Raw genomic sequence first — 18844 nt, 5'->3', positions numbered from 1 at the left:
TGACTTGCTGCCCAAGTGCCTTCAGTGTGATTGAACATTCCTCAGACAGCCATTAGTTACCTCATTGATAGCCAAGGCGTGAAAGTACAAGGATTTCTGCACTTGGCACACATACTCATACTTGATGCTTTTCTCTGCATTTTTTCATTATTTGCATATCATTAGCATGTGTCTATATATATACAAATTTAGGTAATTTAAAGAAGATGATGTCATTCAATTTTTGGTCATCCAAGTTTGCACTGCTCTGGTCTGGGTGCCGTGGAATACTGAAGTGGATGTCTGACTAGGGTAGTTCTTGTTAGATTTTGGACTAACTGTAGGATTATTTTAGCTACATACAGTTACAGCAGCCAGTTTAATAATTAGTATTTGATATGTCCTATATGTGTTAAGATTACTGCATTAATTGTGTGTAGCTCCTACAGTATACAAGTCTACATAATGCAATATAAAAGTTGTAAATATTCTTAAAAATAAAACTACTTCTAGGTTCGACAATTAAATCTACATGCACCAAATAGCGAGACTCCGTTCACGCAGCAGTTTGATGCCACTAACTTGTCGGCGTGCTGGGATGAATGTTTGGAGATGTCATTATACCATCAGAGAAGGACGGAAGGAAGGCAACACAACAAGGAGTGCACCTGGAAGAAGAGAGGCCTCTCTATCATTCCTGCCATGTTCCCTGTTGGATTTATCGCAGACTTCATCAATCAGGTTTGCATCCTCCAGATCTCAGCATCCATGTATGTGTGACCTGTGGGGAGTGGGACATCACCTCCATTCAAACCTTAATATTTAGAATTAGGACAAATGGGGTATTTTAATCTGGTTATTATAATCTGAAAATGAATTTCAAGTTTGAGCATTGGAAATATATTTGTCAGAAGAGGGACACAGGAAATATTTCTCACCTTTATACTATGGAAAAATGTTTATAAGCAACCTGGTTTACAGCAAGGTCCAACCTCTAATTCCTGGAAGATAACACTGGGTATGGTGCATGTAAAGTGTATAGAATTAATGTACCTCATATATGACAAAATACAGTGCTTTGAAAAAGTATTCATACCCCTTGAACTTTCCAAATTTTTTTAATGTTTTAACAACCAAATAATAAATATTTTATTAGGATTTTATTAGTGATGAGCGAGTGTACTCGTTGCTCGGGTGATCTCCGAATATTTGTTGGTGTTCAGAGATTAAGTTTTCATCACCTCAGCTGAATGATTTACAGCTACTAGACAGCTTGATTACATTTGAGGATTCCCTAGCAACCAGGCAACCCCCACATGTTCTCAGGCTGGGTAGCAGCTGTAAATCATTCAGCTGAGGCGATGAAAACTTAATCTCCGAGCAGTCGTAAATACTCGGAGGTCACCAGAGAGTGCTCGGGAAAACCCAAGCAACGACTATACTCGCTCATCACCAGATTTTATGTGATATACCAACACAAAGTAGCAAGTATTTGTAAAGGAAGTGATACATAGTTTTCTAATTGTTTAAAATTATAAATCTGAAAATTGTGATATGCATATGTAGTCAGCCCCCTGTAGTCTGATACATAGTTACATAGATGGAAAAAAAGACCTAGGTCCATCAAGTTGAGCCTTTCTCCACCAATTGGTACATTTTGTCACTAATTTAACTATAACCCACAATGTTATGTGTATTGAGGAAATCATCCTGCCCTTTTTTAAAAGCTGTTAGTGTCTGCCATTACTACTTCTTGCGATTGCACATTCCACAGTCTGATTTCTCTAACTGTAAAGAACCTTTTCCTATTTAGCTGCCGGAATCACCTTCAATCCATAATGAGTGCCCCCTGGTCCTTAGTATGCTCTTGGGAAGGAATAAGTCATGTGCACGTTCTTTGTACTGACCGTATATGTAAATGAGATCCCCCGTAGACATCTTTTTTTCTAAGCTAAACAAGCCAAACTTATTCAACCTCTCATCATATGGGAGGCCTCCATCCCTTGTAATAATCTAGCTGCCATCTTTGAACTGATTCTAACTTCTGAATATCCTTTTAAAAAGGAGGACCTCAAAATTGGATCCCATATTCTAGATTTGGCCTCATCAGTTATTTTTAAAGGGGTATCGATACGTTGGGGTCACGGGATTTTCTGTCTCTTTCTCTACATCCTAAAATATTGTTTGTTTTTGCAGCTGCTGCTCGACTTTGAGAACTACTGCTCAGCTTACTTGTAACCAGAATACCCAAGAGCTCCTGCTCTGTAGTCCTGAGTACACTTCTATTTAATGTATATGCAGCTATATGATTACTCCGTCCTAGGTGCATTACTTTATATTTATCTACATTAAACCTCATTTGCCAGGTGTTTGCCCCAGAATAAAATCCATTGTGACCAATTGCCTCCAGAAGTCACGTAATTAGTAAATTGAGTCCAGAGTTCTGTCATTTCTTCTTGGTATAACTACAGCCAGGCTCGGACTGGCCCACCAGAGAACCGGAGGATTCTCCGGTGGGCCCAGGCACTGACACCTGCTGTGTGCCCTTCCCCCCGCTCCAGGGCCCCCCCGCCTCCCTCCCACCCTCCTTGAAGACGATACTCACCCTGCTCCAGCGATGCCTGGTCTCGGCGTCTGCAGCTTCTCCTGAATGAGCGGTCACGTGGTACCACTCATTAAGGTCATGAGGATGTCGGCGCGGCCGTGCGGTGTGTAGGACAGGTCAGGTGAGTATGAGGGACGGTTCAGGTGAGTATGAGGGATGGAGGGACTGGGGGACGGGGGGATGAAAGAGGACATAAGCTGGCGCGCATGCAAGATGGGAGCAGGTCAGAAGCAGGAGCGGGAGCGGGGGGGTGGAGAGATAAGCCATGCATACAGGAGGGGGGAATATGAGCCATGCATTCAGGGGGGGAATATGAGCCATGCATTCAGGGGGGGGAATATGAGCCAAGCATACAGGGGGGAATATGAGCCATGCTTTCAGGGGGGAAGAATATGAGCCATGCATTCGGGGGGGAATATGAGCAATGCATACAGAAGGGGGGGATGTGAGCCATGTATACAGGAGGGGGGATATGAGCCATGCATACAGGAGGAGGGTCATTATACAGTATTGAGCATCATGTGGGATCATTATACAGTATGGAGAACTGTGTGGGGCCATTATACAGTATGGAGCATCATGTGTGGCTGTTATACAGAATGGAGCTTCATGTGTGGCCGTTATACAGTATTGAGCATCATGTGGGATCATTATACAGTATGGGGAACTGTGTGTGGCCGTTATACAGTATGGAGCACTATGTGTGACCATTATACAGTATGGAGCGCTATGTGTGGCCATTATACAGTATGGAGCACTGTGTGTGGCCATTATACCTTATGGAGCATCATGTGTGGCCATTATACACTATGGAGCATCATTTGTGGCCATTATACAGTATTGAGCATCATGTGGGATCATTATACAGTATGGAGAACTGTGTGTGGCAGTTATACAGTATGGAGCACTATGTGTGACCATTATACAGTATGGAGCACTGTGTGGCCATTATACATTATGGAGCATCATGTGTGGCCATTATACACTATGGAGCATCATGTGTGGCCATTATACAGTATTGAGCATCATGTGGGGCCATTATACAGTATGGAGAACTGTGTGTGGCCATTATACAGTATGGAGCATCATGTGTGGTGGCCGTTATACAGTATTGAGCATCATGTGTGGCTATTATGTGTGGCCATATTTTTTTTTGTTTATAATTATTGTATATAAAACAGTGTGATCAGCAGTGCTAAATGGCTGTGGTTGGGACATGGATATGGGTGTGACTAGTTGTGAAATGGGTGTGGTCAGAGGCGTGTGCTAAAATTTGCTACGGCGCACTACGCGCGCCACAAACTTTATACCTCCTTCCCTTCTTCAAAGTTGGGAGGTATGGTACCTCATTTGCCAGATCACGGCAAGTGCCACAAATCCCATAGGGAATGAATGAGGCCAAACGCAGTGTTGCTGTAAGTGATCCGTTACGCAGCAGATGCAGAAAAACTGCCCGATCTTCTGCAAAAGGCGACTTTCACATCAGTGATTCTTGCCAAAGTCACTGCCGATAGTGTCATACTCACCAAAGGGGGAAGCAGCACTAAAAGTGCCTAGGGCAGCAGAAACTCTAAATACGGCCCTGGGGGGGCTACATTATATTCTGTGGGGGGACTGAATTATACTCAGGGTACTACATTATTTTATGGGGGGCTACATCATACTATATGAGGGGGCTACAGTATACTCTATGGGGGACTGCATTATATTCCGTGGTGGAACTGCATTCTCTCAGGGGACTACATTATATTCTGTGGTGGGTTGCATTATACTATATGAGGGGGGCTGCATTATACCCTATGGGGGTGCTACATTATATTCTATGGTGGGGACTGTGTCATACCTGAGGGGGTTGTTTTATATTTTGTGGGGTGCTGCATTATATTCTATGAGAGGGGACCGTAATATATTTTATGAGGGGGCTACATTATATTCTGTGAGGGGGCTACCCCAACCCTTGCTACATTATTAAAACGTGAACTACCTTATATTATACCCTGATATTAGTGCTTTTTACTGCACAATTGGTGGTCTTGTATCTATTTCTATGTAGCTACATAGTGGGCCCCAAGAATGATTTTCTCTGGTGGGCCCAAGGTGCTCCAGTCCGACGCTGACTGCAGCTGTTCTGTGAAGGCCTCAGAGGTTTGTTTGAGAACATTAGGGATCAAACAGCCTCATGAAGACCAAGGAACACACCAGACAGGTCAGGGATAAAGCTGTGGAGATGAGGAAACCAGGGTTAGGTTAAGCACTATTCAATTCATCATCCGAAAATGTAAGTAATATAGCACAATTGCAAACCTACCAAGACATGGCCGTCCACCTAAACTAACATCCCAAGCAAGGAGAGCACTAATTAGAGAAGCAGCCAGGAGGCCCATAGTCACTCTGGAGGAGCTGCAGAGATAAACGGCTCAGGTGGGATAATCTATCCACATGACAACTATTAGTCATGTACCACACAAATCCGTCCTTTATGGAAGAGTGGCAAGAAGAAAACCATTTTTAAAAGCAAGGCATAAGAAGTGCCATTTGCAATTTGCAAAAAGCCATGTAGGGGACTGTAAGACTCATGCTGGTGTGGTAGATGGAGGCAGGTATATCTCGCCCAGGTGTTTGTCCTATGTGAACTAGGCCACTCAGTATCTTCAGGGTGCTAATGGGTTAATGATTGCAGGAATAAAAGATGACCAGCTGGGTGTTTCCAGTGTCTGCCTGGGGCACACAGATTGCCTGCCTGTGTGGGACAAACGTGAGTGAAGAGCTCTGCTCAAGAATGGTGTGATGTTAGCTGGGTGGGAGAAGCCCCCCCAGTTGTTGAGATAGCAACGTATTTTGTTTAGTTAGTGCCGGACAGGCTAGGATTTATTTTTATGTTTTGTTTTTTGTGTTGCTTTCACGTTAATAAATCTGACCTGAGGTCAGCCTGCTCAGAAACCTGCTGTACGCCTCAGATTCAATGCACAAACCACGTGTCCTTTGACCCCAGCAAAGGCGATCCCAGAGTGTTTTGTCACATTGTGGTGGAGAATGTGGGCATACCGTGGCACAGGCGACAGCATGGAAGACGTGGTGAAAGCCTTAGTACAGTCCACTGCCGTACAGCAGCAGGCCACTGCCGCACAGCACGAAGCTAATCGCTTGATGGCCGCACAGCTGAAGGAGTTACTGGACATGACGGTTGCAGACCGCCAACTTCTCCAACAGGTGGCGCAGCGCCTGGTGAGCATGCCTGACGCTGACCCGGAAGCAGAGTCCAGAAGGATCCATGTGAGTCGATACTGGCAAAAGCTGACTGCAGAAGATGACGTCGAGGCATACCTGACAACGTTTGAGCGGACGGCATTGAGAGAGAAGTGGCCGAAGGCACGATGGGCCGATTTGATTGCCCCGTTTCTCTCCGGCGAGGCCCAAAAAGCTTACCATGATTTGGACCCGGAGGTCGCTCAGGACTTTGAGAAGCTGAAAGCTGAGATCCTGGCCCGGCTGGGTGTGACGACGGCTGTCCGTGCACAGAGGGTACATCAGTGGACATACCAGCAAGATAAACCGGCGCGGTCTCAGATGTTCGACCTGATCTACTTGACAAAGAAATGGCTGCAACCCGAGGTACTGACAATACCCGAAATAATCCAGCGGGTTGTCCTGGACAAGTACCTGAGAGTACTACCCCCAGCGCTGAAAAGGTGGGTAAGCCAAGGAAATCCCACGACAGCGGATCAACTTGTGGAGTTGGTCGAGCGTTATTCCGTGGCAGAAGGACTTCCCGACGACACCGCCAACCCCCGGTCTGTGCCTCCTCCTCGTGGAACCAGTAAGACTGTTCCAGGGACCACGGGTGAAGGAAAATCGCTTAAAACTGTGGGGGAGGAGTCCGGGACTGCTCGCACTCCGAGACCAAGAGTATTGGACGGTGGTCTCAGTAGGGGACCTGTTAGGTGTTTCCGCTGCCATGAGAAGGGTCATGTTTCTGCGAACTGTCCTGTTACCGCTGAACCCATGCAGTGCGACGTTATAGACTCTAGAAAACGCATGTCTTTGGTTACACAGCTAGTGAGTGTGAATGCGGGTCAAAATGATACAGTGAAACACCTGTGTGAATTATCTGTTGATGGGAAAAATGTTGTGGCATTACTAGACTCTGGAAGTGTGGTGACTCTGGTGAAAGCTAGTCTGGTGGCACTTCCGTCTGGTCCGTCTGACAAGTTTTCTGTGACGTGTGTGCATGGTGACACCCGCTTGTACTTAACAGCGGTCATATGGATTTCTACTCCCTACGGGTCAGTGCAGCACAAAGTGGGACTCGTTCCCGCATTGTTACAGGATGTAATCCTGGGCAGGGATTTTCCCTATTTCTGGCAGTTGTGGGAGAATCAGTTGCTCCTTCACGGTAGCTGTACCCGTGAATCTTCTCCCATGCCATCTGGAGGTCCCGAGTCCCTAGAGGAGACCCCACAGGAAGATGTTGCTGGGGAGGTTAGTGAATCTAACCTTCAGTACCCCTTCTCCGTCATGGCGGGGGAAACAGAGGAAACTGAGGAACCTCAGCGAGAGGCAGACAGCCATCCGGCACCCTGCCTGCCAGATTTGGGAGTCCAGGTGGATGACTTCCACAGCGAGCAAATGAAAGATCCTACCCTGACTCCGGCTAGGAAAAATGTAAAAATGATAGATGGGGTACCCGTAGAACCTGACACTAGGCTAGCGTACCCGTATATGGTTCTTGAAAATGATTTGCTCTACCAGGTAGAAAAAAAAGGGGAAGACACAGTGCAACGGTTAGTGGTACCCAAACCTTATCGGCGGAAGGTACTGGATTTGGCCCACGGACATATAATGGGGGGACATCTGGGGGTACAGAAAACCACAGAAAGGATATTGCATTGTTTTGTGTGACCTGGAATACATTGTGATGTGCGTAACTATTGTGAGTCCTGTCCAGAGTGCCAAATCGCGGCCCCTAAATCTCAGTTCCGTAGCCCTTTGGTACCCCTTCCTATCATCGGGGTCCCTTTTGAGAGAATTGGGATGGATTTGGTTGGGCCCCTTCCCCGATCCGCACGTGGGCACCAACATATCCTCGTCATCGTGGACTATGCCACTCGTTACCCGGAAGCCGTCCCTTTGCGTAACACAGCTACCAAGACGATCGCCAAGGAATTGGTACAAGTGTTTAGTCGGGTGGGAATTCCAAAACAGATACTCACTGACCAGGGGACTCCCTTTATGTCGAGGGTAATGAAGGAGCTCTGCAGGCTCTTACAAATCGACCCGTTGCATACGTCTGTCTATCACCCTCAAACAGATGGCCTGGTTGAGCGCTTCAACAAAACCTTAAAACAGATGCTCCGGAAGGCGATAGACAAAGATGGGAAGAACTGGGATTACTTGTTACCCTATTTGCTGTTTGCCATTAGGGAAGTTCCCCAGTCTTCCACAGGGTTTTCGCCTTTCGAACTGTTGTACGCCCGTCGTCCCCGGGGACTGCTGGACGTCGCAAAAGAAACCTGGGAAGGTCAAGTCACTCCCTTTAAAACGGTGATCGACCATGTAACACAAATGCAGGATCGTATTGCCGCTGTCATGCCCATTGTTAGGGACCATATGTTACAGGCCCAGGGAGCCCATAGGCAAAGTTATGATAGAGGCGCTAAGGTCCGTACATTTGCACCCGGCGATAGGGTGTTGGTCCTAATCCTTACGGTGGATAGTAAATTCCTGGCGAAATGGCAGGGCCCATTTGAGGTCCGAGAAAGAGTTGGTGAAGTGAACTATAAAGTGTACCAGCCGGGTAAGAGAAAACCGGAACAGATTTATCATGTGAATCTGATAAAATCCTGGAAAGACCACTCTGCCATAACGGCGGATCTGCCCCGTCCGGTTTGTTCACCTACTGTACCAGAGGTGCAGGTTGCTGAGACTCTCTCAGAACGACAAAAATCTGAGGTTAAGCAATTTTTGTTACAGAACCGACAGTTTTTCTCCGAAAAACCTGGCCGGACTAAGTTGGTGAAACATGAGATTGTCACAGAGCCTGGCGTCACTGTTCATGTGAAGCCCTACCGGATTCCGGAAGCCCGCCGTGAAGCTGTCTCCCGGGAAGTGATGGCAATGTTGGACTTAGGAGTCATTGAGGAGTCACACAGCGCCTGGTCCAGTCCAATTGTGTTGATACCTAAACCGGATGGCTCCATCCGGTTTTGTAATGACTTTAGGAAACTGAATGCAGTTTCTAAATTTGATGCGTACCCTATGCCCCGGGTCGATGAGTTGATCGACCGGCTTGGTAAAGCCCGATACATTACGACCCTGGATTTAACAAAGGGGTACTGGCAGATTCCTCTGGCCGAGGCGGCCAGAGAGAAGACGGCATTTGCTACACCGGAAGGTCTGTTCCAGTATGTCTATATGCCGTTTGGACTTCACGGAGCTCCCGCAACGTTCCAGAGATTGATGGATCGAGCCTTGAGGCCTCACAGACAGTACGCTTCTGCCTACCTGGATGACATCGTAATTTACAGCATGGACTGGGAAACTCATCTCCAGAAGGTACAAGCGGTGATTGATGACCTGCGAGATGCAGGTTTAACGGCAAACCCCAAGAAATGCCACATCGGGCTTGAAGAAGCCCGATACTTGGGCTACGTGATTGGCCGAGGAGTGGTTAAACCCCAGATCGACAAAATACAGGCAATTCAGGGCTGGCCACAACCAGTGAACAAGAAACAAGTGCAGGCTTTCCTGGGGATTGCCGGCTATTATCGCCGGTTCATACCCAATTTTGCAGCCATGGCTACTCCCTTGACGGATCTTACCAAGGGGAAGGGTTCCGTCATGGTAAAATGGACCTCAGCTGCTGAAGAGGCCTTCCACAGCCTGAAACGGGCTTTGTGCTCTCAGCCCGTACTAGTGACTCCTGATTTCAGCAGCGAGTTTGTGGTACAAACTGATGCCTCTGATACTGGTGTCGGAGCTGTACTTTCCCAGGTGAGGGACGGAGTCGAACACCCGGTCCTCTATCTCAGTCGGAAACTGAATGTACATGAGCAGAGGTATGCGGTGGTTGAAAAAGAGTGCCTAGCCATTAAATGGGCTCTCGACTCCCTCAAGTATTACCTGGCTGGTAGGAAGTTTAGGCTGGTCACAGACCATGCCCCTCTCAAGTGGATGCACCTCCACAAGGACCGTAATAGTCGGGTAACCCGGTGGTTCCTTGCCCTGCAGGCTTACTCTTTTACGGTGGAGCACCGACCTGGGGTGCAGATGGGGAACGCCGATGCCCTATCCCGAGTGCACTGTTTCAAAAGTGTTCTTGCTCGACCGGAGTGGTCTGAGCAAGGGGGGGGGATATTTAAGACTCATGCTGGTGTGGTAGATGGAGGCAGGTATATCTCGCCCAGGTGTTTGTCCTATGTGAACTAGGCCACTCAGTATCTTCAGGTTGCTAATGGGTTAATGATTGCAGGAATAAAAGATGACCAGCTGGGTGTTTCCAGTGTCTGCCTGGGGCACACAGATTGCCTGCCTGTGTGGGACAAACGTGAGTGAAGAGCTCTGCTCAAGAATGGTGTGATGTTAGCTGGGTGGGAGAAGCCCCCCCAGTTGTTGAGATAGCAACGTATTTTGTTTAGTTAGTGCCGGACAGGCTAGGATTTATTTTTATGTTTTGTTTTTTGTGTTGCTTTCACGTTAATAAATCTGACCTGAGGTCAGCCTGCTCAGAAACCTGCTGTACGCCTCAGATTCAATGCACAAACCACGTGTCCTTTGACCCCAGCAAAGGCGATCCCAGAGTGTTTTGTCACAGGACACAGCTTTATACTTCACAAATACTTGCTACTTTGTGTTGGTATAGCACATAAAATTAGTTTGTGGGTGTAACTTGAAAACATTTAGAAATGTTGACAGGGTATGAATACTTTTTTAAAGCACTGTACAGCTTAGGAGATAATGTAAAGCATGTAAATTAACAATGGTATAAGCAGAAGTCATCTCCAATCACATCTCACGCTCTTAGCTCCATGTACCATGGTGTCTCCTTCACTAGTCAGTCATTGCAAAGAAAGTTAAATACATCATACTCAGTATTTCTGTATATCCAATTATTATGGTTTGAGTTTAGGTTATCGTTAATGATCGGAGAACGTGCTCGGATGGTGTGTTATCTGAGCATGCTTAGATGTTATCTGAGTACCTTGGGCGTGCTCGGATATTATGTTCGCGTCCCTGTGGCTGCATGATTTCCCAATGTTAGACAGCCTGAACTCATGTGGTGATTCCCTAACAAACAGGCAATCCGTGCATGTGTTCACGCTGTCTAACAGCTGCAAATCATGCAGCCGCGGGGACTCGAACATAATATAGGAGCACGCCCAAGATCAGGGCAACACCCGGGCAAGTGCTGGGGCCCTGAGCAGGCAGGGGGCCCACCCGCTGTCAGGAGCACTGGCGCGCTATGGGGGCCCGATGTCTGTGCCAGTACTGGCATCCGCGAGTGGGCCCCCCGCTTGCTCAGGGCCCTGGCACTTGCGATACTTACCTCTCCCCGCTCCACCGCTGCGGAGTCTTTTGCGTCTTCTGACTTTGACGTGCAGGTCAGAGGGCACAATGACATCACTACTGTGCACCCTCTGCCTCAACAGTTACAGTGCAGAAAGCCAGAAGACTCCAACACTGAGGAGTCAAGAGCGGAACAGCAGCCAGCGAGGAGAGTTGAGGATTTCATTTTTATTTATTTTTGATGTTTGGAGCATGATATATGGGGACCATCATACACTGGAGCATCATATATGGGTCCATCATATTTGGAGCATTAGATATGGGGCCATTATACCCTGGAGTATAATTAAAATAAAATATATGGGGCCCATTATACCCTGGGGCATCATATATCGGGCCCTATATACGGAGCATTATATGCGCCCATCATACACTGGAGCATTATATGAGGCCCATTATATAGGGAGCATTATATGGGGTCCATTATATATGGATCATTATATACGGGTACTATTCTGTATGTAGCATTATATCGGGCCCATTCTGTATGGAGCAATATATGGGGCCCATCATATTCTGTATGGAGCATTATGTGGAGCCCATTATACAGTATGGAGCAATATATTGGGCTCATTATTCTATATGGAGCAGTATATGTGGCTCATTATACTGTATGAAAAATTATATGGGGTCCATTATTCTGTTTGGAGCAATATATGGGGCTCATTATTCTGTATGGAGCAATATATGGTGCCCATAATACTGTATGGAGCAATATACAGTATGTGGCTTATTATTCTGTGTGGAGCAGTATATGTGGCTCATTATACTGTATGGAACATTATATGGGTCCCATTTTTCTGTATGGAGCAATATATGAGGCTCATTATTCTGTATGGAGCACTATGTGGACCCATAATACTGTATAGAGGACTATACTGTCCGGTTTCTGACCTATTATAGGATTTACAATAGTTATCACTCATGTAATGTAAGAAGTGAAATCTTTGGCATTGTACTATACCTATATATCTCTGCCATATGTGTGCATCATGAATTGTGGTATATGTTAAAGGGGCCCACTGAGACTCTTTTTCCCAGGGTCCACAAAAACCTGGAGCCGTCCCTGCCGAAAATACTCGGATAACACCCTAGCTTGCTCGGATAAGACGTTATCCGAGCACGTTTGTTGATCACTAGTTATCGTCTTTTCAATAATGTATTTTTTATGTTGTTTAACTGTAGGCTTCTGTGCTCGTTCATGTAAATAAGGATGGATGGGTGCTGATCACACCTGCTGGGAGTGATATGGACCAAGAAACTGTGACCAAAATGATGCAGGTGAGATTCCCTATGGTTCTGTTGAAATATTGCACCATTGATTCCACAGGTCTCAGATGTTTTCAACTGTATTATTAGTATACCATAAGTAGGTGTGTATATATATATGTATATATGTATATATATATATATATATATATACATACCGTATGCAGTATATGTAAGTATCTCTCAGAGTAAGAGACAGACAGATGTTGACAGCTCACCTGTGCTCAAGTAAATTGGTAAATTGTAAGGAGCAGACCGATTATGTTGTATAGTTCACAAAATGCAAGGAATAGAAGTCCAGCATGTCACTAAAGACATGATGGCTTGTTATTCCCCCCCCCCCCCCTAAATGTAGTAAGACCATCCATACAGGCACATAACAACTGACGCGTTTCGGGCACCTGAGTGAGCTCTTAGTTATATGTACAACAGGATTGAGAGAAGTAGCCAGACTGTGCTGCTAATGAACCAATCAACACCTGAACAACGGAAGCAGAAAAAACGAAAAGGAAAGACGACAGTGCTTGTTAAACAATAAGCAAACAAATACAAAATGTTATTGATAAAATAGATGCAATATACTGGAATTACCTTAACTGGGTTATCCAGGAATAGAAAATAAAATAAAATGTCTTTGCGTATGAATAGCTGTAACGTCCTTTCTCCACGGTCACAGCAATGGAGCTTCCCACTGCACATGCTCACTAGCACCTCACCTGTCCTAACCTTCTAGGGTATATTCTGCCGGTGGTTATCTCCCTACACAGAACAAATGTGATTTGCTAATTTAAGGTATTTATGATTTTTTCAAAATTGAGTTTTCGTTTTTTTCCATTCCCAGAGATCATCATTAAAAATGTCAAATAATCTTGTTTCCCATTTCATCTTTTGGATTCTAATAGAAGGCTCTATTATAGTTACCGTACTTGTCCAAAATCTTGTAGCAATGACGGCTTTCTTTTAGTAGAGGGTTAACCCTCTTAATGCCTTGTTCTTTTAAACGATCGGTATGACCTATGTGTGCAGTGTGGCAATGTGCCGATTACTTTTAAATGAACCGTCAGCATCGGACAAGACGTGCTGTATTCTCATTTTATATATAGGGTATCGTATGATTGTAGGTTCAAGTCACAAACAAGTCAAAAACAAAAGCAACATAGCCTACTGTCTCACATTGTTTGGCTGCTTAAATTTACTTTGGCAATACCTATAATTGTGTGAGGTGTCAATTTTCCGCACGCTTGTGCTGGGATAAGAGTAACACCATCTGTTAATTTTGCCTATCTGTCCAATCTGCCTAGGAAAAATACCTAGTCCCGGAGCCCGATTGTACAATGTGAAGAGAGTTTTATCAATGCTTATCGTAGCCCTCGATAGCTCCAGGATTGGCAGGACATCTTCTTTGTCAGGGAGATTTCTGTTATTGTATCAGACTAATTATACAAAAAAGATTGAAAATCAGCCTCAGCCAATAAAATTAATCAGAGAATTTGTAAATTAAAAAAATATTTAGAATTGAGAGTCCTCAGTGGTCTATCAACCTTCTCAATTCTAAATATTTTTCTATCCACTGGCTAACACGGTACCAAGATATATTTCTTTCCTGTATCTAAATTTTAAAAAAAACTTCATTACACAATTATTGTCTTGATTTAACATTTCCATAGTTTATGTGATACCTAATACATTTAGAGATAGTGACTCCTGCAAAATTTGCAGCCAGCATGTTATGGAGGGCTAACAGTTATGAACATCTTCCCCTTTGTGAAGGAAAAGGTCAATTATTCTTACTTGTTTTACTGACAGATTACACAATGAGCTAAAATGTAATGTTACAGGAGCATCATTACATTTGTCACTGGATTTCTGGAATAATTCTGCTGGAATGTCAATAGTTAAGCAATACTTCATGTCCAATATAGAAAAAAATAGTTTTATTTTATACTGGTGTTTTTTTTTTTTGTTATCTGAGGAAGGGACTGTTACTGCCTCGTAATGTGCAGACAGCCTTAATATTAGTAAACTCCATTTTATGGAATTAATGTACTCACATTGCGCTTCATGTACTGAGGATTTAGATGTGGAATGGTAGACCATGCCTTTTTTTTGAATATGTCTTGCAAAAAAAATGTGATATGTGGCATATAGTATTGAAACACCTAAGGATATGTGCACAGGATGTCTTTTCAGGCGGGCAAACTGAAGATGTGTTCAAGAGGAACAAGCTCCAGAAAACATTATTTTTTTCCCCTGAAGCATCTTTTATAGTTTTTTTGTTGGTAGTTTCTGAGTCTTTTTTTTATGTGTTTGACCACTGGCTTTTAGTGTTTTTCCAGCTTTTTTATGTTGTACTTTTTACTGGCTTTTTTTCCAGACATTTTATCTCCATCCAACATAGAAGAAACCACCAGCAAAAATTCTACCAAAATGCTCAAAAAGAGCCCTGGTGACTTTTGAGCCTTCTCATTAACTTGTTGCATAAAGGATAGAGCGTATTCAGAGGGAAAGACATCTGAAGAGTTGTCTTTTAACTGCTCGGTGTTTTGGAAACCTGTATAGGTTAAACTATGCTCAAAAGACTGAACATACCGTATGAACAGCAAGTTGTTTATGCATAGAAATGCTTATGTTCATTCTTTTGTACATTTAAGCAGCAATTTTTCAGTTTGTTTTCGGAGCGAAATCCACCTGAAAAAGACGTTGTGTGCACATACAATAATTGGAGAACCATTCAATATGAAGAACAATTGTCAATTTTATTGTGCAAAATCTTCATGCAGGAGATGAGCCAGAGATATACTTTAATGGCGATTTGTAGTGAAACTATCACAATTGATGACTAGTACTGCCTTTTTGTTTGGTTTAGGTTGTCAGTCGCGAGTTTCGGATACCAATTTCTTATGTCCATGTCAGTGAAATCAGCACATCGGTGACCTTAGACGCTGGTAGTATGCCGGCTTCTGGGTCCACAGTCTACGTAATGGCAGTGCAGGTAAATAGGATTTATTCGCTTACATATTATGAGTCGTGCTATTACATTTGATTCACAATTTGCATAAAAAGTGCAATATCATCTAATTAATCATTAAAGAATGTATCCAAATTAGTATTGCATAGAAGCAAAAATTAATTTGTGTACTGAGGTCTGGTTATTTTTGCATATAGCTGAACAGTGGGCCAATGTTATTGTCGGACCTTTGCTAACCCAGTCCGACACTGGACAGACACTATATTTTCAGTCTGTGTAGCAATAGGGGATGTTTAAGGTCATACAAATTGAATTGAAGTAGTTGGTCATAAGTGTTTTGGTCCATATTGGCCACTATAGTCATCATATCTTGCTATATATTCTTACTGACACCAGATGAAGGACAAACAATTTTTCTGGGAAACATCATTTTTTGGTGAAAGATCAAAAGAATTAAACATCTGTTGTCCAACTATTGTATTTAAGGACCGTCGACTTCTTTCTAGACTAGGGTAATATGTAATTGGGCAACTAAAATGATCGTTAATTGTTTGATTTCACCTACATTAGACATCATTCAGGGGTCCGTTATTTTTCTCATTCAGCAGAAACAAGGACCAATTTTCATTAGTGTGCTGGATCAAATTTTCTTCAGCGTTTGGTCACTTTGTCTGTTTTTGCAATGAGTTACTTTCTTTATTGCAATGAAAAAATATTGTAAAGTTTCTCCTGCCCCTGAGGAAGCCATCTCCTACGGCGATACATGTGGGGTCCTCATTCAAATATTATGCCTTTAATAGGTGTCATGTTATCTGGGAGGTACTATATTGGTACTATATTGCACAGTGTTATTTCTTACTTCTTTTATATTATTTTGAGAATAGATTATATATGTATTATTATCTCTATGTGTTCATTGTACCTATCTCCATAATAGAATACTATTTTATTTTTTACAATTTTTTTTATTGAATACTATTTTGCATCCCTTTAGGGGTTGTTTCATTTATAACTATTTCAGATATTCATTACATTTATATGGCTCCATTGATAATCATGCTAGTCATATGGGTTTCATTCCAGTGCTAGTTTTTGGCTTGGAAAATAGGTTTTGGCACAATGAGCGCACCTTGAAATGATTTATTTGCCTTGTCTAGGTTTTTTGTGTTTGCTACATACAACCCCTGGCAAAACTTATGGAATTACCGGCCTTGGAGGATGTTCATTCAGTTGTTTAATTTTGTAGAAAAAAAGCAGATCACAGACATGGCACAAAACTAAAGTAATTTCAAATGACAACTTTCTGGTTTTAACAAAAACACTAAAAGAAATCAAGAACAAAAAATGTGGTAGTCAGTAATGGTTACTTTTTTATCCAAGCATAGGGGAAAAATGATGGAATCACTCAATTCTGAGGAAAAAATATGGAACCACCCTGTAAATTTTCATCCCCCAAACTAACACCTGCATCAAATTAGATCTGCTTGTTAGTCTGCATCTAAAAAGGAGTGATCACACCTTGGAGAGCTGTTGCACCAAGTGGACTGACATGAATCATGGCTCCAACATAGTAACATAGTAACATAGTAACATAGTTAGTAAGGCCGAAAAAAGACATTTGTCCATCCAGTTCAGCCTATATACAACATGAGAGATGTCAATAGAAACAAAGGAGAGGATTATCAAACTCTTAAAAGAGGGTAAATCATCACGCAATGTTGGACAAGATGTTGGTTATTCACAGTCACCTGTGTCTAAAATCTGGACCAAATGCAAACAACATTGGAAAGGTTGTTAAAGGCAAACATACTGGTAGACCAAGGAAGACATCAAAGCATTAAGACCGGAAACTTAAAGCAATATGTCTCCAAAACAGGAAATGCACAACAAAACAAATGAGGAACAAATGGGTGGAAACTGGAGTCAACATCTGTGACCGAGCTGTAAGAAACCGCCTAAAGGAAATGGGATTTACACACAGAAAAGCTAAACAAAAGCCATCATTAACACCTAAACAGAAAAAAACAAGGTTCCAATGGGCTAAGGAAAAGCAATCGTGGACTGTGGATGACTGGATGAAAGTCATATTCAGTGATGAATCGCGAATCTGCATTGGGCAAGGTGATTATGCTGGAACTTTTGTTTGGTGCCGTTCCAATGAGATTTATAAAGATGACTGCCGGAAGAGAACATGAACATTTCCACAGTTATTGATGATATGGGGCTGCATGTCAGGTAAAGGCACTGGGGAGATGGCTATCATTACGTCTTCAATAAATGCACAAGTTTATGTTGATATTTTGGACACATTTCTTAACCCATCAATTGAAAGGATGTTTGGGGATGATGAAATCATTTTTCAAGATGATAATGCATCCTGCCATAGAGCAAAACCTGTGAAAACATTCCTTGAAAAAAGACACATAAGGTCAATGTCATGGCATGCAAATAGTCCGGATCTCAATCCAATTGAAAATCGTTGGTGGAAGTTGAAGAAAATGGTCCATGACAAGGCTCCAACCTGCAAAGCTGATCTGGCAACAGCAATTGGAGAAATTTGGAGCCAGATTGATGAAGAGTAATGCTTGACACTCATTAAGTCCATGCCTCAAGGACTGCAAGCTGTAATAAAAGCCAGAGGTGGTGCAACAAAATACTAGTGATGTGTTGGAGTGTTTTTTTGTTTGTTTTTCATGATTCCATAATTTTTTCCTCAGAATTGAGTGATTCCATAATTTTTTACCTATGCTTAGATAAAAAAGTAACCATTACTGACTACCACATTTTTTGTTCTTGATTTCTTTTAGTGTTTCTTAAAGCCAGAAAGTTGCCATTTGAAATGACTTTAGTTTTGTGCCATGTCTGTGATCTGCTTTTTTTCCACAAAATAAAACAACTGAATGAACGTCCTTCAAGGCCGGTGATTCCATAATTTTTGTCAGGGGTTGTAATTAAGATTTATACTGTTAAAATATAGTAAGTATAACCAATCTTTTGTATATGACTTATTGCCTTTTTTTAAGTTGCATACATTTTACAATTTTAATTAGCACTCGATCAATATATAGTTGGCGCTCGCTACCTTGTACTTTTTGGTATAAAGTTTTTTCTACCTTTTACAGTGTTCAAACCAGCTGATGGATAGCAATGTGTGCTTGCTGTAATATTCAAAGATCACACACACGTTTCCATAATTGTATCATTCCTTTTGACTTAATTTTGCCTTATTTTTCTACCTGTTTTTTCCATCCATTTTAAAAACTGAAAGCAGTAAGCTGAAGTTTTTCCCACTGCCACTTAACAATTGATCAGTCAAAAACAGATAAAAATAAATGAAATACAAACAGAAAATGGATGTCTTCTGATTTGCATTTGTTTTGGACAAATCCTCTTGGAATTGAATTGTTTAGTCTCAGTTTCTTCTTTTGTGTTGTAATTTTCTTCTTCCTGTACAATGGTAT

The 18844-nt window shown here is 42.9% G+C and overlaps 1 protein-coding gene across 1 annotated transcript in view; it reads left to right on the top strand.

The window, feature by feature from the left end:
- The window catches only part of LOC138644801 (aldehyde oxidase-like), a 211714-nt gene that overhangs the window by 158082 nt on the left and 34788 nt on the right, over nucleotides 1-18844 (top strand). The window contains exons 19-21 of the mRNA XM_069733620.1: nucleotides 493-720; nucleotides 12332-12427; nucleotides 15282-15407. Coding sequence (XP_069589721.1) covers nucleotides 493-720; nucleotides 12332-12427; nucleotides 15282-15407 — 450 coding nt within the window. The remainder of the gene's footprint in view (nucleotides 1-492; nucleotides 721-12331; nucleotides 12428-15281; nucleotides 15408-18844) is intronic.

Source organism: Ranitomeya imitator, chromosome 7, assembly GCF_032444005.1.
Source record: "Ranitomeya imitator isolate aRanImi1 chromosome 7, aRanImi1.pri, whole genome shotgun sequence".
Taxonomy (NCBI): Eukaryota; Metazoa; Chordata; class Amphibia; order Anura; family Dendrobatidae; genus Ranitomeya; species Ranitomeya imitator.
Note: the sequence above shows the minus strand (reverse complement) of the source record. Positions and strands in the feature narration are given on the sequence as shown.